This window comes from Ornithodoros turicata, chromosome 1, assembly GCF_037126465.1.
Source record: "Ornithodoros turicata isolate Travis chromosome 1, ASM3712646v1, whole genome shotgun sequence".
Classification (NCBI taxonomy): domain Eukaryota; kingdom Metazoa; phylum Arthropoda; class Arachnida; order Ixodida; family Argasidae; genus Ornithodoros; species Ornithodoros turicata.
Window position 1 is genome coordinate 138,587,959 of NC_088201.1, and position 26,508 is coordinate 138,614,466.

Genomic DNA, 26,508 nt, shown 5'->3' on the forward strand with positions numbered 1-26,508 from the left:
TAAAGCGCAATAAATACTCCAAATCAAATCGCTTCCCATTGTTTCCTATGGGAGCAGCCGGCGCCAGTGGGCCCTCCAACATGGCGGCCGGTTGCCGCACCTCTCTCCCCGAGCCCCTCTCCAATACGCCATCCAGCCTTTATACATAGAGATCAGTGGTTGGAACGCATCGAAGGCAAGAAAATTTACATTTTTGAATTTGGTCGCCTGGAAATTTTGGGCAATTTTTCCGGAGACGAGGAAAAACACCGAAAAAAACTCGGCAGTTCCGGCGAGGTTTGAAAAGCGCGCGTTCAATCAAAGGAAGAGAGGATTCAGAAACGCGTGGAAGAGGAGGAGGAAAAGAGACTCTCTCCGACTTTGGCGCCGACTGACGACGGTGAACGGAGATGAAACATTGCTTGCGTCTGTCCTCGGCAGGTGGCGCTGTGTGTAATGAGCTTGTTTATGTCGTTCCCGTTCCTGTCTCGCGTACTCTGCCGTTACACCAGTATGGGTGCGTCGACTGTCAAGGTAAGCATGTTTTGTGATATGTCCTGTCTACATTGGATAATGCGGTCAAGTACAAAACACAGCGACTTCGAGAATGTCTTGCAACGCAACTGTTAAAGTATTCGGAATGTGTCTTCCATCAGCTCTTGCCTAATCACGGTTGTCTCTCGTCCGGCTGTCGAATGCTACGTTATAAAAATAAACCTTTACGCAAAGCAGCGTTCAGCCAGCGCACGTCATCTCCATGATCACCGTCCTGTGTTGTTTTTTAAAAGTCTACGCAGGAGGAAATCACGTGCGGGAAATCATCTCAGTAACGGTATAACTGTTTTGTGTATTACCTGTTGTAACCTGAAGAAGTGCGGCGTCCACACGAAAGCTGTGATGTTTCGTCTTTCTGCGAACTTTTCTGTTTCATACCTCTTAGAAGGTGGACTGCGCTTCTTAGTATTATGTTTGCTACGTCTCGCCTTGTTACGTTTTTCTGTGATAAGAAATCGTATGTTCAAATGACGTCTTCCTGTCCTATTCCAAGGAATTGCAGAGTTCCGTCTGATAAATCTCAAACATGCGCGTCAGAGTGCGTAGATTTCGTGGAAGTTTCTGTCCTTTTTCAACATAATTACCTGCTGTTTCCTCGTCGCGATGGTGACGGACAACATGACGGCTCTCGCGTGCGATATGTTATGGGTTCGATTCTCAGCCGGGCATATATTTTTTTTTCTACATATTTGATTACCAGGGAGGCTATATTCGTTCAGTGTAGAGATAACCTGATGTGTGGAGACGAGTATCTGGAACACGCTTAATGCTGCTGTGCATTGTATCGACCGCTGTCCAAACACGTGTTCCGAATATTTTTTTCCACGCATCATTTATCACAACTGATCGAACATAGCCTCCCAAATCGTTTCTCTGGTTGAGTAGTTTTTTTTTTTATATATATAATTCCGGGCCTTACGTCTCAAGACAACTGTGATCATCAGCGACGCCCCGTGGTCGGGTCTGTGAATTAATTTTGCGCACCTGAGGGTTCTTTAATGTGTGCCGAAATCTCCACACATGGCACACCACACTTAACGTTCCTCGCGGAAGACGGCATGTCTAAACAACTTGTAGCCATCCACAGTCCTCGACCGAGTTTGATCCCACGATCTTGGGATTAGCATGTGACACGCTAGCGAGTGAGCCACTGCAGGCGACTGAGTACTTTGGTGGTGTTTGCTTAGCTTGATGGGCATGAAACAGCCCTCCGCTCCAAGAACATGACAATCCACGCGTGCCTCTCTAACAGCAGTTCCCTTTGAACATTTGACGCATGTTCTCACATCACTGCACCGAGAACCTAATGAATAATATGTTCTTTGAACTGCTCAGATATTATTAGATATGCTCTGTTAATAAATAAGTTTATTTCGCTTCTTCTCCAACATTTAGATCGCAGGAGCAATGCCGTTATACGAACCGACAGCTCTCACAGAGAAGGCAACCTTCGCGATGTCTTGATTCTGGAACCCCGATGCGCTTTTCGGCAGCGCTCGGGGTGTTGTCCGCACCAAGGTTGGCTATACGGGAGGCACAACCACGAATCCAAACTATATGTCGATGTGAGTATATTTTCTGTGCTTTTTTTCATGCACTGGGCCGAAATACAAGTACACAGTGTCCAACTATCCAGTTGTTTCATGGCCCCTGTAATATTTGCTTGGATGCCCGCAGTCAAACTTCACACGCAGGTTTGTTTTCTACTTCGAGTGGTGAAAACCCCGTTATGCAATAAAGCAACTGGGTCTCATAATGTGATAAAAGAACTAGAAGAAGTCCAATTTCCGAGCAATGCGCATGTTTATTTTGCTTACTAATTTATTTTTATTTGTATGGCTGTGCTCACCCGAATATTGCGTGTCATTTTGTTACCATAGACACATTCACGTTCTCCTGCGATCGTTGAAAGCAGCTGTCTTGAAAAACGCGCGTTTCGCCAGCAAGCGTGTAACGCGTCAACTTCTAAAATTGAGTGGTCAACTTCTTCATGTGTCACCTTCTAAAATTGGGCATTGAGTCCAACGCTGCTTCACAGGCTAACACGACACACGCATGCTGGCGGTACCCGCGTTTTTCGAGACAGTTTGCTTCAACGGTCGTCGAAGGCTGCCCGTGTAACAGGGGTATTAGTTGTGCATCGTTTGGTTGTTATCTTTGGGCGACATCGCAGAGGAGCGTTGACTTCATGGCAGTTGTTCATAGTCCTGGAAGACCTAGTCCTGACTTGGAAGTCGGCAATTTAACTTGTGCAGTTTGCTTTATCACGTAAAGAGGCCCCTCAAGGTTGTCGAGGTCAAGTGGTAAACAGTACCAGTCCTCATGTTGAAAACTGCTCGTTTTACTGTTAGATTATTGGATAAAAATAATAACTGGGATCGAAAAACGTCCAAAACGGCGCACAGAAGGAGCAAACGCGTTGTTTGCAAACGGTTTGGCCGCCGATCACGGGCGCGGCCATCTTTAAGGTCACGTGTGCGGTGAAGTTTGCTGTGACGTGTGACCATGATCTGATCGTCTATGGAGCAATGCATTGGATGCCGTCCCTGTGCAAATAAGAAATTCGAAGGTTTATCTGTGGACTCCATGTACATTGCACTGCGTACTGTCTCCTTTAGCAGAAGTTGAGAGAAGCACAAAATTTGTACTTCCCCTCGCCCACGCAGATTGTGGTGATTAGAAATGCTCCAAAGTGTGGAATGCTGGAAAGATAATGTGCTAAATTCGACAATGAACTCTGTCTGCACTGCTATTGAATGTGCACATGAGGTTAAATGGAAGGTTTAACAACGCTATAGAGCTTTTAATACGTGTGCTCTATAATCCTCTATCACTAAAGTGTATGAATTATAACCGTTGGGAAGGTAAAAATATCCGCATGAAAATCAATCTTTGCTAAACTCACAACAAAATATGTTATGTATGACATGATATGTGAGAATCACTTTGTTCACTCAGTTGTTCAATGGAGCCTTACGGCTTAATCGGCGACATTTCAATAACTTCAAGCTTCAAGCTTTTAATTATGAAGGATTCACTTCATATTGTTCATCTCACAAATTAACTTTCTTTGCCCTGCGGAAGTGTGCCATGCTTTGCAAAACGCAGTACCATTCGTCTTTGTTCAGTTCCCCAACCTCACTGAACGTTTACAGAGTCCGCACACCGCTGCCTGTGCAAGGATTTCAGGGAAAAAAGCCCCAAAGGGGGAAAAGATCCACAGGGAAACAGACCCGCTTGTGGATCTTCTTTCCCTAGGGATGTTTCTTCCGTGTGGATCTTCTTTTTCGTTTGGATCTTTTTCCCCTCCGTCTCGTGATCAGCTAGAACCTCTTTGTGTTGCACAGTTGTAGTTCGTAGTAGGACTTGACACACCTGCCTTTTCACGGCAATGCGCTCCTTGCATAGCTTTTTCCCCTGCTATGAAGAAAATTAGTACCTATAATCCACTTGTGGACTTCACAGCGGGCAGTGATGTCGAATCTGTATTTTAGGACCGCGTTCTAATCGCGTCGTCGAGTTCCTCTATAGTTTCTAGGAATTTCTTTCTGTTCTAGGGAATGCAGTTACGCATGTGCATATACAGTTCGGTGGCCGGTAGGGGCGATGCCTTATTGTTTTATCTTTTTTTTTTTGCCCTTCTGTAGCATCGATCTATTTCCGGGTTCTATGGGAGTAGCTGAATTCGTTAGGTGACGAGTTCAAGTTCTTCCTTTTTTTACACTCCAACTCAAACTGCATGGTTTGCTCCTGCTTACTTCATGGATTTTTAACAATCAATATAAATATATATATTTAAATAAATAAATTATGATGATAAGTAATTCAAATTAGTATTCTTCAAATGTGCACTGCAATTAAGATTTTATAAAGACTGTCTGTCGGTTATTACCACCACAACCCATCTGCTGGTCCACGTCCAGTGTTGGGAATCCCGAACAATTTTTGCAGTCCCAGGATTTAGGGACTTTTCCTGATGGGATTCCGGGATTGGTATAAAAATTATAAAACCGAGACAGCACCCATACGCAACCTTTGAGTATAGTATCCCTGGTTGTTCACGCGTATTCCGTGTCTCTCTCCTCGGCGCTCTGCCTCTACATGTCAATCAAAACATTCCTAATAACATTCCATTCTGTTTTAACATGCGATGCTTTTTAACCTCAAACAACGGCAGTCGCATGTTAATCGAAGTCCCTACACAGAGCGCTCTGAATTTATTTCAGGCTGGCACCGAGGACCAAACCAAGCTCTGACTTCCAAAACTAAATGACCAAAGTATCAAAGTCAAATAAACAACAAGAAGAGAAAGCAGTCGACTGCCTAATGTTGAAGATAAAATTCGCTTTCAAGACTCCCGATGGTTTATTTACCGGGAGAGTTGTTCACGTTGTTGTAAATGACTTGTTTGTGACGACCTTTCGTCGAGGTCCGAGCAGTGTGCAGAAACTTGCCAGTGCTCTTTAAAATGTCCAGTCCATCTTCGGCACGGAAAACCTGAAATAATGCCCCGCTTGAATCGCCTAAAATGTGTGGGAGGTCGCTACACACTGCGCTTGTCTGGTCATCGTAGAAACTATACCCACACCTCCGATCCCCAGATATTGTGTGTGTTTTTTTTCCTCTTCGTGCTGGTCTTTCCGTGCATGTCACTACAAAATGGTTCAAACAACAACAACAACTTTCTTTAGTGATGATGATAAGAGAGTTTCTTCGCCAGTTCGAGGCAGCTGATACCGCTCAAAAGTGCAAAGCAACGCACGTACCCAAGCAGCACAATGTACTGAAAGTCGAGTGCAATAGGGGTGGACGGGTAGGTGGAAGGCCTTGAACGGACTCTTGAAACTAAAGAACATTGATAAGACACATACCGTCCACCCCTATTGCACTCGACTTTCAGTACATTTTGCTGCTTGGGTAGCTCCGGCGCGTGTGCCATGACCGTTCACAATCAAAGCAAGCTTTCCGACATCACGCAAGGAATGAAATATTCGAACGGTATATTACGGTGTTTGACGGTACTAAGGACAAAGAATTGTCATTCAAAACCAGTGCTGGAAATTGAAACAACTGGTTGTTGTTTCACTGTTCTACGTCGCGACTGCATCACCAGTAGGTTTGTAGTGTTTTCCTAGGTCCCGAAATTCCAGGAAATCCCAGGATTTCAGGACATTCAAAAAACAAACCGGGTTCACGGCTATTCACGTCCGAACGCCAATCCAACACGTCAATCGAAGCAGTCCCTATAACCAGCACTTACACAACGACATCAGTGAAGTTGAATGTTGGCTAGTTGAACATTCACTGAGAAGTTATATGTGGGCGGTCGTGGACCAAATGTTATGGAAAAGGAGTTGACATCTTTGATTAATCGTATCTCAAGTGAACAAATGAACAGTGATAACAGAACATTTGTTTCACTTGCAACGCGTATATAATGGGTGAAAAGAAATGGAATAACGGAAGTCACATCCTTATTTTACGGATAAAATATATGTGTATATATATATGTGTGTGTGTCCTCATTCAGTAGCCATAACCCCCTTTTTATACTCAATTCCTCGAACGTCGCCTATATGCGTTCTCGCTTTCTGTGTGGTCCCTTGGGCTCGCCTTATGTTGCGCTTCAGATACCCCTGCTTTTGTATTTATGTTCTTTTGATTTTTACCTTTGCGTCACCCTGTCACCCTCTCGTGCTAAAACAACCCCGTAAATTGTATATACGTGCCTGGACCATGTTCATATTTTTGTAATCTGACGAAGTGGAGTGTCATGCACGAAGGTCTTGTTTTCCAAGTCGAAAAAAATCAGTTGGAAATACCATTTAATATCACATATTGATAATATATATTGCGAACTGGTGTTATTTTAGAGCAATAATCCTCAACGGAGGCATCATCCGCCTACACGGATACATTCCTCAACTCACTTCTGCCTAGCCGTGTATGTTCGGCGCAATTTGCAATACATTTTCAACATTTCACTATTACAAAAAATACTAGAATAAAACTAACGGTATAAAATTCGTCTTCCCTCTTTGCCATCTTTGCGGGCATTTTTGCGACTCTTGTTTATGCACGTGTATTAGGCGAGGTAAAAATTTCCGTGTGCGACAACCCCGCTCAGCATTTGGACACGAGGGGTGTTTTCCCAGGGATTATACACGCGCGCACTTGCTCGTTTTCCCGTTTTTGCCGCATGAATCTTCTTTCTCGTTTGGATCTTTTTGCCGCATGGATCTGTGTACTCGTTTGTATCTCCTTTCCCATTATACCTTCTTTTCTTCTGTCATGTGACCCCGTTGGATATTCTTTCCACTGATATTTTTTCTCGTCGGATTTTTCTTTCACAAGTGCTGTCTAAATTCGCACAGCGTATGCAGGCTTTGGTGTGAACTCATGGTATCCCTGCATGCAATTTCCGGGGAACAACATTTGTTTGCATTAATGTACTTGAATTTAAAGCAGCCATACTTCGTTGGAATTTCGTTTCATGTAGTTGTGTTCTAGTGTTTCTTGGGCGCCCGCTGTTAGCTTTATAAGTAGCTGTTGTAAGTCAGCTGCTGCTGTATCTGCTGGACAGGTCCACAAGGTTCTAGGTATATAAAGTTTACTTTGCTTACTTTTAATAGGATTACATTAACTAGTTTAGCTGTTTGTTAATTAATGGCACTAGCAAAATGAACTCAGGCCCACCCGAAGCCATAACGCGTAAACGTTAAACAAAGTTTCTTAAGTGTCATTCCATCAGACATCTGAGCTGAGAGCGCAAGAAACACGGACGAGGAATGGAGAAACAGACAGGACGGGCGCTAAGTTTCAACTACGTTTATAGAAGAAAAGGAACAACAAAGAAACCACCTTAATAGCACTCGTGTCACCGTCCTGGGCGCACCGGTTCTGAGGAAGAATCATTTCCTTTTCGGCTAAAGACACAGAAGGTGTGCTTACGCTCGCATCTTGGTGGCTACTTATTTTTTCTGCTTCTATTATTTCCCTTGTTAGTTTAGTCTTGTTTCTTGCGATGATATGGCGATCTCGATAGATAGGTTTACACCCATGAGTGTTACAATGATAAGCCAACCACCCCTCTTTTTTCTTGTTGTTCACATGGCCTCGGTGCTCACGCAAGCGATCATTAATGCATCGCCTAGTTTGACCTATGTAGCATTTTCCACGAGTGGGTGGTAACTGATACACCACTCCTTCTTCACAGGAAACAAAGGGATTTCTGTGCTTGGTACTGCAATCTAGAAAACCTGGGGGCAATTCAATTTACTGAGTTTACTCAGCTGTTCCGGGGCCAAGAAGACAACCCTTGCTGCTGCTCTTTCACCGATCTCTTTTTAGGCTGTGCGAGATGTTATGCATATAGGGAATAACAACTACCCTTCCTCTGTCGGGGTGGGGTTAAGGCGTCCCGCTCGTTCGTGGTAACCTAGGTCGCACAGAAGACTGGGAGGTGATAGGTTCGAATCCTACCGCCGGCTGAGATTGTCCCCGGGTTTTCCAAAGACTTTCCAGACGAATGTCCGGCACAGTTCCTCCTAAAGTCGGCCTAGGACGCATACTAACCCCCCCCCATCCCCCACTCCTTCCTGCTGTCCTCTCTCCATATGTCCACATCTGTACGCCGCTCATAGCCATAGTTGCTTCGAGGCGCTAACAAGGAATAAAAAAAGCTACAGACACCAAAGCTACAGATACCACAACGTGCGTCGGGTAGCCTGCACTAGACTGCTCAGGCTACGTCGTGCTCATGACCACAATGAACTGACGGCACCCCACCCCGACAGAGGAAGGGTAGTTGCTATTCCCTATAGGCATAATATCTCTCACCGCCCAAAAAAGATCGGTGAAAGAGCAGGAGGAAAGGTTGTCTTCTCTGCCCCGGAAAAGCTGAGTAAGCTCAGTAAATTGACAGGCGACGTCATGATTCACTAGTTCTTCGCGCGAATCGACCCCAACTGCACCTACTGCCTCCCATCGAAGATGCCAAGCCCGTTAGAGTCAGTCATCCATCGCCTGCGACTCAACGTCCCGTTCGCTGCAGCATTCCTTTGAGATAGGTGTCGTTGGATCGTAGAACTGTTCAACTTGCGGAACTGTGGAGGACACGGAGCACGTGCTGGTCACCTGCCGACGCTTCGACTCTAGTCGGCGTACACTGAAGAACGCCTTCGCGAAACTTGACAACCGACCATTTAGTGCTGAGAAGGTACTGGGGAGCTGGCCAAGGCAGCACCAGCAACCTGCGCTGTGTGCTCTGACGACCTACCTCAAGGACATACATGCTGATATAATCTTTTAATTCATTCAGTGCTTCCACACGCCAAGCGTCCTGGAACGGCTGATCGCACCTGTGCGACCTACGTTTCCATTTTTTTCTTTCTATTTCTATTCTATTCTATTCTATGATTTGCCCACAGGTTTCGCACACTTGCAGTACCCAGCACAGAAATTCCTTTGTTTCCTGTGATGGAGTGGTGTATAAGTTACCATTCACTTGTGGAAAATGCTATATAGGTCAAACTGGGCGAGGCATTAATGATCGCTTGCCTGAACACCAAAACCATGTGAACCAAAAGGAAAAAGAGGGGAGGTTGGATTGTCATTGTAACAGTCATGGGTGTGACCCTATCTATCGAGATTGGCATGTGATCGCAAGAAACAAGACTAACTAACAAGGGAAATAATAGAAGCAGAAAAGATAAGTAGCTATCAAGATGCGTGCGTAAGCACACCTTCTGTGTCTTTAACCGAAACGGAACTGATCTTCCCCAGAACCAGTGCGTCCAGGACGGTGACACGTGTGCTATGAAGGTGGTTTCTTTTTTCTCCTTTTCTTCAGTTAACGTAGTTGGAAGTTAGCGCACGTCCTGTCTGTTTCTCCGTTCTTCGTATGTGTTTCTTGCGCTCTCAGCTCAGATGTCTCAATACCAACTAGCCCAATCCAAAACCCTTCTCAGCCCATCAATTTCACTTCAGCGAAGCCTGTTCTCTTTGGTTCTCCGCCTTTCCTGGTTATTTCTTGTGTGAGGGCACCACCTCCCTTACAAATACTGGCACTAGTGTGGAAGTCCTGGAACCAACGATTTAGAAATTCCGCAGCGCAAAATACGATCGCCCTTGAAACAGCGCTGTTCTCGCAGTGAGGCTTAATGTAGCGGCGTCATGATTGGTCACAGTAGGAGGGAATGCCATTAGTTGTTGGGGTATGCGTGCAATTACCAGGGAACATTGTAGAAACACACGCTGTTGCCTTATTCGTCCCGCAGTATTGCGCTCCCCATGTTTGCCTGAGTCACGTGGCCAAGGGCTGCTGAAGGGCTACATCATGTGCACGTGCCTTATTTGAGGGCGCCTCGTAGGCTCTGCATGGAAGACACGAGCACAAAATTGTTTTTATGCAATCTATGCATAACAGACTGCAACGTCGAGCAAAACCTATTAGCTTTTGCGGGCATTCAATATCCTAAAACGAAAATTCTAAAACGCTCAGCAGCCCGATTTTTGACGGTCTGTAGTTGAATGTTGATCCTTCGTTGTAATGACTAGTCTCTGTCACCGGTGTTCGTTTGTGCTGGGGTTGATTGTGGGTGGGGTTGTGATGGGGGTTCCTAAAGCACACGGCGATATTGCAGGACATGCGCTGCCCTGTTACTGATGTTGGTTTGGCTTGGTTTTAAGAAAAAATAAAATGGAGATTTTGGCTTCATTGGTATGAGGGCCGCAACTTGCACCAGTTACTTTGGTAGAAAACTCTTGTAATGATGATGATGATGATGATTAGTGGTGGTGATGATTCCGAAAGAAAACAATTACACACATACACACACTGAGATGTCACAGAACGCGCAAACATGCGACACCCAAACAGTCGAACAGCAAAACCCACAAAACACACATAGGCTCTAAACTTGTTGTCTGCATCAATGAGATTGTCTGCATCAATTGCTGATGTGATCCAGACACGTGCCGATTTCGTGCGTGTTGTAACCGAAAAAGCGCGCACTATTATTCTGCCTGAAGGCCCATCCAGTGAAGTGAAAGAGTTCCCGGAAGCAAACGGAAAAGGAGTGGAAGTGTGTCCGTCCGGTCCCGGGGACTTGTTCCTCGCACGTATGGTATAGGACACTGAATAATGAATCCGAGATTCGAGTTATGCTCCCAAGGGCTGCTGGGGAGCGTTCTGCACTAGCACATACTTTATGTCCTATTATTTCAACACATTATTGTCAGCAATGGGGTGAAGTGTCTCGCCTACCGACGAAACTCCCTAATCACCATCATCAAAAGAAGTTCAAGAAAACCCTTCAGCTAAATGAAACCAATCAAACTTCTATCGTTTGCTCGACACTTCAACATTGCAACTATCATATTGCCCAGTTAAAGAACATATTTAGAAACACATGTGTTGAGGCTATAATCGTAATTGTGCTTTCAGAACTGAAATTTTCAGGCACTTTTTTCTGCTCCGAGCAAAAACGGACAAAGACCTGTGTTCCTCCCAATTTTCCTTCTCTTTATTATTTTTTTTTTCGAATACTCGCGCCTCCAGTCGCTCCGCATTCCTTCAGAGGAAATACGTGTGGCATCATGCTCTCTTCAAGGGTATAGATTGAAGGAAGAGCATAAGTAGACCCCTGTTGTTTTAGGCGTTAAATAACTTTATTTAAATGATGAGGATTTGGCGGGTGTTATGCTTTTTAATCGTAGGTAAAAATCTTAAATCGTGTTTTATTTCGACAGTGTAAAGTAGGGTGAAATCGGGCAATTTGGGGAAAGCAGATTTGTGGGTGGCAGATGAGAAAACGACCCTGTCTCACGTCCGATAAAGACGAGTTTCCGAACGTCTCTGCTGAATGTCTGGTGGCGTAGAGTTTTCCAGTACGTTGTATCGATAGCTGAATGCACTTCGGCACGTTTGCACGTTTTCTCCGGATCCACCCCATTGGCGGTTATACTAACCGGGTTTAAAAGCTAAACAGACCCATGTATCCACAAGCGAGTTCAAACCCGGACATCCCTTGTAGGCTGTGCGCACGTGGCGTCTTATCGTAAGACAGACTCAGCTGTAAAGCATCCTTTACCTAGCTTCTGTGTGCTTCTTATCTGGCTCACAAGTTAAAGTGTCGCTTACTGAGGAGAATATCCCTCATTCGTGTATTCCTATACGTAAATACATACTATTCGTTCTCATATTACTTGGATTATCCGCCCTTCCATAATCTCTCCCTGATTTAATCACCAGTTCGAAGCTAAGTTCTGAACGTCGCGTTGACGCCTTTCTCGATCTTTCTTCCGCAAGACCGCTGTGGACTGGACCGGAGTTCTTTGAAAGTTGGTCGAAATAAGCGATTATCTCAGATTTCACGTCTGACCACTACCAATTCCCTCAATACCTGTTTTTTTTTCATAAATATCTGTGTTTTTGTGTAAAATATGTGTGTGTGTGTCTGCAGCTAGTCCAGAATTATCAGCAAGAACCACAAAAGTGAAATGATGCTGACATGCTGGTGCGTGACTGCGAACTAAACCCGAGACAGTTGCTGTACGCATTGTCTCGTGTTTAGTTCGCAGTATAGTGAAAAAGGGGGGAGAGGTCAATATTGCAGTTACATTGTAACTAGCGTTCCGCGTTTTCGGTGTTTATTTGAATGCAGATTCGGCGTATGTTGTTCGGTGTTTATTTATTTGAATGCAATCGTAGTTTTTCGGAATTTGAATTTTTCTGATGTGTACACGGTTTACCCCGTATCTGTCGGCGAATATAAATGGTTATCTGAAAACTGTACGTCTCAGCAGAGCTTTAAAACCAAAATGTAACACAAAATTCACCCCTGTGAGCCATCGCGCCACTTTACTCCTCCATCGCGAAGTGGTGGTACATAAATGGTAAAAATAGAGCTCGTTTCATTTATTTAAATATAGCATGGGAAGCGATTAATCCCCCTAACTTTTCCTCCCGCATTCATTTCTATTCGGTGTTTTTCGGTTAAAACTGAACTATTCAAAAAATTGCCTGCGTATGTTTTTGGGTGTTTCTCGGTTGAAATCGAAAACGCGACATCCTATTTGTAACAGCTTTAACTCTTTCTCGACTACGTCGTGGCCGAGAAGTATAGGGAGAGCGAACTTCCCCACGGCGTCATTGGGAATTCTCAACGGTGCCGTGGTGAAGTTCGGAGTTAATCCTAATTCCAGGAATATTATGTGTTACGCGGCGCAGCTCTCGTGTTCCGTGGTCGAGTTGCTTCTCTGATCTCACGCCTTGTAATGCGTGTTTTCAATTCCGCCAATGCTACCGGTACATACAGGGTGTCCCAACTAAATGCGAACATACTGTTACAAAATATATCTTTGTTCGAGATGAAGTCAGTTGTAATGTAGTATATGTTGAAAGGCACTCCTTAAAAGGGCACCGGCAAACTCCTAAGGCAGTGTCCTATAATTAACTTTCAATAATTAACCTTTTAGTTATAAAAGCTACAAAGTTGTCCCAATGAGAACATCTGGTCCCTTTGGTCACCTGATACCGTAGCCGTTTTCAAAACAAAAATTCGTTTCATAGGTCGTCCGCAAAAAAATCGTTTTTCGTTTATTTTGTTCATTGCGCATCTTCGGAGACGCCTCTTTCCTTCACACCGTTAAGGAGTGCGCTTCAGCATATGCTATATCGCAGCTGACATTATCTCGAAAAAAGTAATACATACATTTTCAAAAAATGCGTCATTTAGCTGGGACAAATCGCAAAATATTTCGATAAGTAAACACGATACTTGAGTGTGAGGGAAAATTCAATTTATTTCAGTTTTTATCTAAACGCTGGTTTGTTTCGGTAAAGAAAAACTTTCTTCAGACACTGTTGGACCTGCCTGTAATTGCGTCAGTAGTGAGAAAGATTCATTGCGGGGTTTTAGGTTGCGAGACAACTGTGATCATGAACGACGTCAGAATTGTGGGGTGTGGGGTTTGACCCAGCTGAGGGTGCTTTGACATGTCTGAGCAAGTTGTACCCCTCTACCAAGTTGCCACCCTCCTCGGCCGGGTACGAACCCGCGATTTTGGGATCAGCAGGGTGAAGCGCTACCGACTACTCAGCCACCGAGCCCTGCAGTTTGAGGAAGAGCCGTCACTTACGAAATGAGGGATAAGTGGGAAGGGAAGTGGGACGCCACTTCATAATGTCATTATTGACCGATTGACGCAGCAGTAAAGTATTCTCGAAAATAGAGGACATTCTTACGCGGTCTCTCCTCTATATTCGTCTGTGTTGTCCTTCGAGGCTGCTCAATAAGTGACCTTCTACCAGCTAGCCCAATCATGCGATTACCCACGCTTCTGAATGTTACTAACCATGACAGAGAAAGAATACTAAATAAAAACGAAAGTCGCAGCCGACCAAAAAAAAAATTCTTTTTTCATTCATTTTTTTTTCTGGATGCTTCAAGTGCATTTTACTTAACAAACTCCTCATTCGGGTGCTTCGGCGTAGACTATACAAGCTTAAAACATAGCATTGCCACAACGTGATCTCCGGAGAGGTAGGCTCGGAGCAGAGCCGTATATTAAAAGGGAGTCTGGCCATTGGGAGGAATCACAAAAAGAGGCTCGGCCTGTCAGTCACAATTTCGCTCCTCTGATTGGTTTGCTTTTTACCGAGGGGGTCGCCATGACACCAAACTGCCACCCAAAATGGCGACGAAGACAAACGCAGTGAAGCGGGGATTTCGTGACAAAAAATTTTCATAGACTAACCTGATTTTACGCTGCAAATGTACATCCTAATATAAATTTCTCGGAAACCAGTTTCAACTTATGCTCATCCATCGATATCTAACTGAAAATAATACGTTTTGTCGCCGGTGTTAGGCCTAGTGAACACGGCTATCACAATGAAATCATAACAAAAACGGCGCTGTGCTGTACAATCTTATATTTAATTGCTGGATTTCATGGATATAAACATTCTTGCCTCTTATATTCCAACTATTCATGGAGATTTGTTTAAAAATCATACCGACAACAGAATGTGTCCCAGCAGATGGTTCTGCCGGCAGCGGTACAACGACGGAAGCAGACGACAATTCCCGACGTGCCTTACGCTCCCTAGGTGGCGCTCATCAAATTTGCACCAACAATCCACTACTTTTGCAGATTGCGAGAGGTATCCATTTCAATCCCATCCAATCCACTTGCCACCCAAAATGGCGCTGCCCATGTTGGATAAGGGGGCAAATAGTGAGGATAGGCTGATTGATAGCGTCCCATATTTTAAGACTTGATTGGTCGGAAAGCTGAAAAAGTGGGTGGAGCTTCAGGTATAGGCATGACCCATTAATGGCCAGACTCCCTTTTAATAAAACCCGCGATTTTGGGATCAGCAGGGTGAAGCCGACTACTCAGCCACCGAGCCCTGCAGTTTGAGGAAGAGCCGTCACTTGCGAAATGAGGGATAAGTGGGAAGGGAAGTGGGACGCCACTTCATAATGTCATTATTGACCGATTGACGCAGCAGTAAAGTATTCTCGAAAATAGAAGATAAACGGCTCTGGCTCGGAGGGAGCGCGAGCGCCACGGCGCGGCCGTAAAAGATGCCTGGAATGAGGGTGGTGATTTGCGCGCCGAGTTCAGTCAACACCACCTAGATTGAGGAAGCCTGCGCATTGCCTCCTCTCGCTCCTTTGCTACGTGGAGATATATATTTAGAATTCGTCTGCTACTGCGATTCACCGTTCTGCGAATTCAAAACCCGGCAAATGATTGCAGCTCACCTGGAACTTGGCCTAAATATTTAGACAAAAAGTACGGACGCTTTCCAGAAAATCACTTTTGGGAAAGATTGAGACCGTTTTGCCCTTTATTTCCGAGTTTTTCCCTTTTAGTTCGCGGGGACGTTCAATCGCAACTTGCAGACGACGGTGGTTCTCCTGAAAAGACGTACGTGGTTGGATACGGATGTTACACAATCCTGATTGGCTGACTCTTAATTGTTACGTCAGATTGCGTGCAGGCTTTCTGTATCTAGGTGGTGTTGGTTCAGTCTCCTTACTTCTCCTGCGTGGACTACGGGAAGCACTATCACCATCACCACCACTCCCATCTCTTTCACCGCGTGTCTAGGAAGCGGCCTCATTGGCCCTTCTTCAAAACAAGGGAATAACAGCCCAACGTGATAAGCCCTTTGCTGTACCAGCTCACGTGGCTTAGTGGTCAGCGTGCTCGTCATGTCACGTCGAGACTGGGAGGTATCCGGGCCTGAATCCAGCTATCGGCTACGGTGTCTGGGTTTCTGCTGGTTTTTCCTCAGACGGCTGTCAGACATATGTCGGCGCAGTTCCCTTAGAGGTCCGCACAGGGCGCACATTCTCCTAGAGCGTTAGTCGTAACGCTACCCACCTCTGTGAGGCCGACAACGGCGAGCTTTTTCAGAAGCGAAACCACCACCACGCCATTTGCTGCGAAGGGTATCTTGAAGCACCCGAGCACACTATAATACTATTCCCTCTGAGTAAACAGACCCTTGGTCACGCGGTGTCCTCACATTCCGCCTAGTCACATGCGTAGAGACACATTGTCATATAGCGTACTCGCGTGTAGGTGTTGCTTGCTGAATGAGCCTGTAGCGGTTTGCAATGATGCTTACTACCTCTTCATATTGTCTCCTTTTTCCAGCGGAGACCACGCGGAATCCGTGGAGATTCACTATGATCCGAAGGTCACCGACTACCCCACCCTACTGTCCATGTTCTGGAAGAATCACGAGCCCACTGTACAACGGAAACCACAGTACATGTCAGCAATTTTCTATCACGATAATGAGCAGAAGGAATGGGCAGAGACAACCCGTGCAGAAGAAGAGAGTATCCGGAACAAGAAAATATACACCAAAATCGTGCCTGCTTCTACATTTTACGACGCTGAAGGGTAAGTAAATTAGATAACAATGAAACGTTTGAGGGCGATTAATGTAATTAATGCGATGACAATCCGTTAGCATTACACAGTCGTCTAACTTCTAATTGCGTCTCCCCACAACACATGCAGACATAACACATATGACATACGCCACACGGCATGATATACAAACTCAACCGCTGGCGGATCTCTGAGAACGTACGAGACGCGTCCGAACATTTCCAGAGACGAGGCGCAACTGACGGCGGCCTCTCAGCCCCAGCTTCGTCTTTTTGTCTTCCTCCATTGGTGTAGACTAACGTACGTGTTGTCGCAAACCAGAGAAATAAAAAGCAGTGGCGGTTGATAAAGCAAGTTTATTTGTCCTCGCGAACTGTTTCGAAAAAGTTACAGTACATATCTTTTCACTTCTTGTAACTTCACTTACTTTAGGTGCTTCGACACCGAAGAACAGTTCAAAAGCCAATCGCAGTTCGCACGCCCAGTATGTATAGGTGTACAGTTTTCGAAAGGCAAAAGGGCAAGGGTGCAGGCCAGCTGGTACATGGTGAAAAAATTTGGAACCCGAGAAAGGGACAGAGGAGGGACGACACGACACGTTCTCAAACACAGCAAACACAGGGTTTGCTGTGTTTGAGAACGTGTCGTGTCGTCCCTCCTCTGTCCCTTTCTCGGGTTCCAAATTTCTTCAGTTTTCGAAAACGGCTGGGCCTGGTGGGTTGTTGCTGCCGATGGCCGCGGGAGCACTAAAAACAAAATAAAAACAATTTATTGATGATGCATAGCTCTGAACGAAAATCACTGTTATGAATTACACAATCGACGAATATTTCGTATTTGAGCACCAAAGCACACGTGTCACAAACATTCGTAGATCACAATGAACCAACGGTTGCGACGTGCATGAGGGGCGGCTAGCGTAATCACACATAATTTCATTAGCGGCATATCCCAGGCGCACAAGTTACGGCAACGCACTGCACTATGAAACGCCTCTAACGTACAGAGTGACTCGTAATTGTTGTATGTAACACACTTCATACGATAAACCAGTGTTACTTCCTTCGGTAACAATAGGTAACCGAACTTGTCTTACCGTTCACCTGCGTGGCATCGGAAGGAGTGCAAACTTTCTCACGAACGATTTCCGCGTCCTTTGGATGTGCCTGTCATGTTCGTCTTTCCGCTGTTGTCATGATCAGCTGGATGTTCCATTCCGTTTTTACATTAGCTGTTCGTCACAATGTAAATCTAAAGTGTTCATAACCCTCTAAAATACCCGCTAGTGTCTTGGAGCACAACGGTTGTAGTCCGAGAGAGAATGCGTGGCTGAACATGTCTCCTCCGTATTTTTTTTTCTTTTTTTCTCCTGCGTTCGACGACCGCCCGCATCCTCGTTCCTCAATGAAATGACTCTCGCCCAATCAGCGCGAAGGAAGAGAGAGGACAGTTCTAGGAGACCAATGAGCATCCAAATATTTACACATATATTCCGCAGCCAATTAGGGATATGTAGAGCAGCTTCACCAGCAGGGACATTGTATTCGGAGCTGTGCGTTTCGCTTTAGAGCCGGTGGCTGGCTCACGCTACGAGCTGCCGTCGCTCCCGGATTGCACGTGACGGAGAACAGCGAATCGGCTTGCGGAGCGTAGCCTCATTCACTATTGTCCGTCACGTGCCACTCTGTAGACGGACACCTCGGACGCCGGCTTCTATTCGCAATGGGACTTCTAATGATAACGCATTAATAGTAATGATTTGCGGCTTTATATCATGAGACATCTGTACGCATTGCCGACGCCACTGTGGTCGGTCTGTGAACTAATTTTGCCCACTCCTGAGGGTTCTTTAGCGTGCACTGAAATCTCTACGAACGGCGCACAGCATTTAACGACCCCCGCGGAAGACGGCGTGTCAGAGTAACTTGTACCCTCCGACCAACCTGCTGACCGTCCTCGGCCGGATTAGTACGAGGGGTGTTCAGGTCAAACCGGGACTCTTTATTTTTCGCAAAAGTAAAATGAAGTTACAGGCAAGAAATTATTTTTATTTTTCAACGTAATCTCCAGCTGCACTAATGCACTTGTCCCAGCGTTTCATTAGGGCTTGGGTGCCAGCAGCGTAGAAATCCTTACCGGCGCGTAGCAGCCATGATCGGACCGCATTCTTAATCTCGTCGTCGTACCTGAAGTGGCGGTCCCCAAGGAACGCCTTCAGTGGTCCGAAGAGATGGAACTCGCTGGGGGCGAGCTCTGGATTGTAAGGGGGATGTGGCAGCAACTCCCAGCCAAGTTCCTGTAAGGTGCGTGTCGTGTGATGCGCGGTATGCGGGCATGCATAGTCCTGTTGGAGGAGGACTCCTTTGGTGATGAGGTCCGGCCGCTTTTGCTTCAGCGCCTTATGCACATGCCTGAGAACCTGGCGGAACATGGCAGTATGGTGGGCAGAAAATCAACATGAACAACGCCAGCCTTGTCCCAAAAAACCGTGGCCATGGCCTTACCCGCAGACTGAGTGCTTCGGACCTTCTTGGGAGCTGGCGAACCCGGATGCTTCCACTGTTTTGATGCGCGTTAAGACTGAGGAGTGAGATGGTGCACCCACGTTTCATCGCACTTGATGACCCGATCAAGGAACGGCTGTCCTTCAGTGTTGAAACGGTACCTTAGCTCTTCGGAGATTTCCAGTCTTCCCTGCCGGTCAAACCCGGAGAGCTGCCTCAGGAGCCAACGTGCACTAACTTTCCAAAACTGGAGGTGTTCATGAATGATAGTGTTCAATGTTCCCACAGAGAGGAACCGTCTTTCGAGCCAGTTTGAGACGTGGTAACCGTCGGTCCTTGAGGGTCAGGCGCTCCACAAGTTGGATGTTCTCAGAAACTCTGCCACTGGGCTCTGAGCCGCCTCGGCCGGGATCGTCCTGCACTCATGTATGGCCGTCTCGGAACCGTTTGCACCACGCTTTGCTGCTGCTAACTGTATCGTGGCTATACTGAGCCTGAAGTCTTCTGTGAATTTCAGATGACTTTACGCCTTCATTCACGAGAAACTTCATGACAGTTCGCTGTTCGATATGCGCGCTTACCTCGTTGTCGCCAATCTTGTCCAGCACGTGTCTTCTGTTCTGCACAAACTTTGGACCACCACGTGGTGAACGCGGAGGCCTGTTGCGTGTGAAAATGACGAAAAAGAAGTAGCGCGAGCCATTTGTACACTCAGGAGACAGAAAGTCCCGGTTTCACTTGAACGCCCCTCGTATAAGGGTCCGCGTACATTGCGGGCAGTCTATCTCGCGAATGCGTGAAGCTAGGACGTCGATCGAGGTGTCGTTGGAAAGCGTTTGAGAGGTTCTCACAGTCCTTAAACGATATCGACTTCAAGAACAATAACCAAAATTTTATAAATTTGCAAATTTGAAATATCAAAATTTTGCCATAATGTCGACATTCATGAAAATAAAATATGATGAGAATCGAAGGAAACGTCAATCAGAAGAAAGGGCGGCTCGAGAGGAACCCAAAACACCTCCAAGGTCAAGCACCGAGCGATCGAGAGCGCTGCGGGAGCGCCGAAGAACATTAGCGGTGGAAGCAAATGCGACTGTTGGCGCGCACAGCGGCCCCTTACCCTCAACCAGCCGGGCAACTTCGACTTGTGCGAATGTGAAATTGACCTACAAAGACGATGGAGTGCGTCCAGGGGGTGGGGGGTGGTGGCTCAGAACCGTGGTGGGGCCCGAGCTGACACTGGGCTCTGAGCCGCCCCGGCCGGTATCGTCCTGCACAGATGTACGGCCGTCTCGGAACCGTTTCCACCACTCATACGCATTGCTGCGGCTAACTGTATTGTGGCCATACTGAGCCTGAAGGCTTCTGTGAATTTCAGGTGACTTTACGCCTTCATTCACGACAAACTTCATGACAATTCGCTGTTAGATGTGCGCGCTCACTGCGTTGTCGGCCATCTTGTCCAGCATGTGTCTTCAGCACATGACCACCACGTGGTGAACGCGGAGGCCTGTCGCGTGTGAAAAGAAATAGCACTAGCCATTTGTACACTCAAGAGACAGAAAGTCCCGGTGCGACTTGAGCACCCCTCGTAGATTTGATAGATTCCTTACTTTCTTTAAAGGGACCGAAAAGTGAATATAAACCTATCGAAATTTTATGTTCAGCGAAAAGCTTGCACCTTCAAAAGTTCAAATATCAAAGAACTCCGCTGAAATCTCTGTAGTTTTTCTGTAATCGAATTTTCCATAATTGCATGTCCAGGGACCTAGTAGGCAACCGAGCAGTCTGTCAACAATTGCACGACCCCGCGCCATCTGTCAAGGACGCATGTAATACGCGCACTTTCGGGCGCTAATCCGGTGAAAACGAAAATGGCAGTGGGCATTTGTGGCATATGTGAAATGCAAACCGACGGATACTACTGATGGATACTACGGTTTTTGCTGCCGAGAGGTGCGTGTTGAAGGCAGACAGACAATTGCATCAGAACTAACGAATATTTCGAAATACTGTGCCTTGACACCGAAGTACTGCAAGTGTCTTTTACATACATCCGAGAAACCGAAGAGCATGGTAACATCACGGCAGCGCCGTGTGGTCTCTATGCGCAAACTGGACGGAACGGCAAACTGGACGGAAAACCTTTATTTCTGCAGGAAATTCCGTCATACCACTTGTCTTCCATTCACAAGAAGGATATGGGGTGCTCCGAGAAAATACAATAGAAAGTACTCCACTGGATCTCGATCTGCGTCATGCATGCAATTAGGGATGCTTTCCCATCAGTGCACAGACTTCTAGGAATGTTGATGTCAGCATATTTTCATTTCGTGCTTGCTGCAAGTTTTTCTCATTGCTTTTTCTTTGCTGTCACAGCATATTATAATTACTAGTTTCTTCCTGGAGGGTTAAGTAATCTGTGGGCATAGATGTATTTGTAGGCTATACTCATGTCTCAATTGTATATGTGAGGAGGAAGTAAGATAATTTTCATCAGTGTCATTCAGCTGAACTGTGTTCACAACCTTTTAGTATACTTAGTGACCATGTTTCCAAATGTCAATTAATATTTGAACCAAGATTGGGATTTAACACTTAATTAACTGTGTTTTGCAAAACGGAGTACTTGTAACTGATTCATTATCACGTCACCAACTAACATTTGTATAGAAGGACTTAAGGGTTGACTTCAATTATTATTAGCCCTTGATCTGGGTTCAAAGTTAACCATGCACCATTGGTGTGCATAGCACTCCAAAATGGCTAAATAATTTATTGCATATTCTCTGTTACTGTAATTGAGATGTACTTTTGTAAAGTACTTTTGGCAGCCCTGCAAACTGAAACTGGCTTCAGTGTACACTACAAATGCATCGTAACATTTAATTGAAATATAATATAAGAGCAGAATCAACATTTTGTCATAAGACAAAATATATCTCTCTTTTTCATTGTCCAGAGATTTAGGAAACAGAGTAGGACTTCCTGCCCCCTGATGTTTTGACGTACTTGATAGAGTTATAAAACCTGCAACAAAATAAACAACAGACGTATAAACAGTTTTTTCTTTTGCTTTTGAATTTAACAAGCTAGTTATATTTTACCATTTGTTCACTTTTGTATTCTCTATTGGTGAAAAGATTACAGGAACAATAATGCTGCAAGTCAAACAATGACCTGCCATCTTGATGAAGATGAGAACATTTCTTCAGGCATGCTAAGTGAGACAAAAGAAATGTACAATGAAGATTGTACAAAAACAGCAAATCTCCGTCGACTAAAACTCTATATATGTGGATGTTACCGCATCGTGTAGTTTCCATCCAAAAGTAGGACTAGGCAAGGTTGTTTGGTGGTAGTTGGTAGGTTGTTGGCATGTTGATGTGCTATACCGTTATAGCACATCAATATAGATGAGGGGCAAACACAGTAGACAGCGTGGTGGCTGCAAACTCAGTTGAAGATTTATTCAACAGAACAAGAGACCGAAAGCATGAGTAGAGAAAGGCAGTGCCCATGCAGTGTATGGTGAACCACACTAATCTGTGAGAAGGTAGGATCGGAAGAGCAATAAAGAGAAATTACAGTTGCGTCCGAGATAGGGGAACTCAGCAAATTTAGGCCAATATGATGGGGTAACCTTGCATGGCTCACTATAGCTCTGACACACATTGAACAATTCCAGTAGTGGAGCTTCAAAGACAATGAATGTTCGCTGTTTCATTGGGCATTCAAGTGTAGAGGAAGCATCTCTAGAAAATTAATTAGCGTTCTTTAGTCATAAAGTCATAACTACACCTCAACAGGAAGTGTTCTTGTACCCTTCAAACAAGCTTGTAGTACTCATCGGTTTCTTCTCCTATTGTTGACGTCATACTAATGTTCTGCACCTGTTCAAAGTCTCCGAAAATTGTCACAAAGTCTGCAACACGTAACAAATCTAGTGTTTCCATCTGTGGACTTTGCATACCTGCTTTCAGCTATTTCTGTCATGTCAACTTGCGTGCCTGGATCACGCACACACGAAGCAGTCTTGCGCCACTTCAACACTGGAAGGCCCCTAAAATTAAATTTGTCGATGTTGACAATGTTGAGTACGGGACAAGTAGCATAACATAAGTTAAATGGAATACGTCATCGCTATATTATAATTTATACATGTGTGACGCCTGTACGTACATAAGACGTTGTGTTGAACACGAACACCTCTGTGAACCTCGGTGAACCAAAATCACTGGGTACTGAGCATCAGTGTGCTTCGTTACGTCTTCGCAATTCGCCTTCTACGGCATATTCGTAGGCATCGGCAGCAAAATGAGCTCAGCACACATGACACGACTGCTACATCTAATAACAGAGTGTTTCGAACCACATTCGTTTTCGCGCACTCTCCTGTTGAATCTTGTGGTAGAAAACACCCGCCGCCGATGGTGAACGAACATGATTTTTGCATCCCCCAACACCAAAACTACACCAGGCATATGTAGGTCTCTCGAATAATCGACACAACAGCCACGAACATGTCATTCACTTATACGTCCTGGGTTCGCGCGACCAACATAACCACCCACGACGTAAACAATTGAACAATAAACGCGATAACACAGATGGCCTTGCAGATGGCGCGGCGGATCGTAGCTCGTAGCGGCGAGGTAGCTGACTGTTTTATTAACGTATAAACTATGGAAGTGAGTATCATTTTTAAAATGGCTTTCTTCAACTTCGTTCTCTGCAAAATTAACTCTCACGTGGTAAGGGTTGACCAATCCCTGGGAGCCCCGGACCCGAAACCCAAGTTGCTGTTTTTCGCCGTTCGCTGGCAGCACCGTCCATGTTCCGGCAACCTTCAAATCATTTATACGTAAAAAATATGCCGAATTGAGAAGTAATGCTTTCTGTGTCTTATCAAACAACGATGTTGTGCACGACAGTGGGCAAAAATATGGGGGTTATTGTTCACTTTTCGGTGCCTTTAAACCTTGCTTACATATAGCATGTCCTGTTATGCCGTGCAGTGATCTAATACAGAGTCGTCGAGGGATTTTCCTACAGCCCACTACTAGAGCGCGGATCAATATGGACTACAAAGTCTTTGAATATGCATGTAACTGTATGCACAAATAATCTTAGAAATACGCAGTAGCAACTGAACATATGCAGTTTTTCCTTGTAATTGGTGTCAGAGGAGTGCGTCGAATGCATATTTGACGAAATTTGAGCATTTTAGTATGGATCACATGGTAGGGTAGAAGCGCGTACGTCAATAGCACATGAGAAAGGAGACTTGCACAACATACGTACATCGTGCCACTGACAGATTTGCTTTCGGCACTGGGGCACACGCCAAAGTGCGAACGCCGCCCGTCGTCATAACAGTAAGTGGCGAACAAGAATTACAGCCTGCCGACCACGTACGCTCCCCCCCCCCCTTGGACACACACAGCACGGCCTCGGGACGAATCTGGGACAAATGTAAACTATGTGCAACCAACGGCTTTCGTAAAAAAACAAGTGGAAAACAAGACAATAGAAATTAAAGAAAACCGAATAAAAGAAGATGAACGCTCTCGCAGCTGGCCATACGAAAATATGATAAAATATGCGCTACACAGGCCGTTTCGTTCAAAATGTGCCATAACGTGCCAAACATTGATTTTATGCACCATAGAACCCTTCTAATCGATCCCCAAGTTAAGACCAAAAGAGTTTTTTAATCGTCCAAACCCTTAACCACATCATGACAAATAAAAAAAATGATTTTTTGAAAATCCGCGCTCGGATTAGTGTTTGTATTGATTAGTCGTATACTGCAGTGCACGTAGGACACTGTACAGAACATAGCCCTATTAGTGTAGGGCTACACTGCAGTGAGTGTAGTGCCCCACTGCAGTGAAGAGAAAATGGTAGGTCAGTACACAACCAGATAATCAAGACGGCGGCACTGACGGAGAATCCCTGACGCGCTGTGCGGTCGCACCGAGTGTTCATTAAGTTTTTCTCTGCCGTGCGCTTCGGGTGCACATCATGCTCAGAGAATTCACGGGATTTTGAGATGCCTGCTGTACGTCAAAGCACATCGGAATTAAGAAAATATCAATAAATACCATTGAAAAAGGTGGCTACTTGGTCAGCACTTGCGTAAAAACTCTGGATAATTTTATCGATATACATTGGCCTGTTTGCGTCGATCCACACACGGATAAAATATTGATATCCATAAAACGTGCGGGTAACGCTTGTAATATTGCAGAGAGTAACATCGTTTCATTTGTGTGATACCTCCACTACTGTAACCTACACCTTTTTGGGATCAGTTTCAAATGTTTGTGCGCTCTCTTTTCCAGCTATCACCAGAAATACATACTCCAACAGAAGAGCGCGCTCTGCAAGAGCCTGAAGGCATCTGGTCTGAAGGACTTCAAAACGAGCCACGTTGCCACTCGCCTGAATGGTTACGTTGCCGGCTATGGAACCTTGGAGGATTTCTTGGATGAAAGCACGAAGCTGGGCCTCACTGCCGAACAAGTTGGCATGGTCAAACCCTGTGTTCGCTAGTGAGAGTTGCACCACAAAACCTTTCCTCATGCCACTGCCAGTATGGGCCTAAGAAATTAGCATGACGAGCTAAGGGGCACAGCACGCTGACCGGTGTCAGACGAACCACTGCAAAGGAGCTCTGTTGTATCGTCCACATGATGCCGGGAGGGGAAAGGCAACATGTGTTGCACCCCGCCAGGCTGAAGGACTGCGATGAACAGAGGAGTCTTAGCTCTAGTTCTTCTGTGCACCGTGTGCTTGCTCCGAAGAGAATAAATATAAAGAAATGTTTCCGCCTGTCATTCGGTTTCTCTGAATACCACGCTTTGGTGCCTTGGGCCCTATCACTGGAGCCACACCGGCATCTGTCGGCAACGTGTCCGCCAACTCATAACGAGGAACGACGTTCGAACCTGGTCGAAGAAGCCATCAACTTGGTGACATGAAACAAGCTGTTTAGACGTTCGTGGAGTGCTTTAAAAACGGCTCGCCACATGCGGGGAGATAGCGAGAGGGGACGACCTTAGTCATTCATAATTGGGGGTCTACCAAAGGGCACACAAAGAAGAAGGACAGCGATACACCAGTCTGATAAGCCTTATAGATTCAATGTGTGGCAATTAAACAATGCCGGAAATGAGTGTTGCCGTGTCGTCGTCCTTCTTGTCTCTGTGTCCCTCAGTGCACTCCCTGTTATGAACGTATCACAGGAACGCGCCCAATCTAAAGCCCACCTTAATCACTTCCATAGTTACCACTTATGAATTATCGACTGGTCGAAGGCCACGGAATGTTGCGATCCTGTGCTGCACGCGAAGGCTATCAAACTGGTGATGGTCTTACAGGCTACGATAGCTGACCTTCGGAACTAAAACTGAGTGCTAGAGATGTAGCGTTTGGCTACAGAAAGGTGTGGATGAACCGCTTCGCGCAATGCCCGAAACATGCTACGCCAGTACAAGGTGCGCGGTATACAGTACTGCCATCAACAGCAGTGGAATTACAG

General features: G+C 45.6%; 1 protein-coding gene across 1 annotated transcript; it reads left to right on the forward strand.

Annotated features, from left to right (window-relative positions):
* Positions 1-403: 403 nt before the first annotated feature.
* LOC135378643 (peptide methionine sulfoxide reductase-like) lies at positions 404-25,793 on the forward strand. The gene is made up of 4 exons (XM_064611728.1): positions 404-513; positions 1,930-2,099; positions 16,213-16,464; positions 25,310-25,793. The coding sequence occupies exons 2-4, from the start codon at positions 2,092-2,094 to the stop codon at positions 25,518-25,520; spliced, it is 471 nt and encodes a 156-aa protein (XP_064467798.1). The 5' UTR covers positions 404-513; positions 1,930-2,091; the 3' UTR covers positions 25,521-25,793.
* The last annotated feature ends 715 nt before the right edge of the window (positions 25,794-26,508 follow it).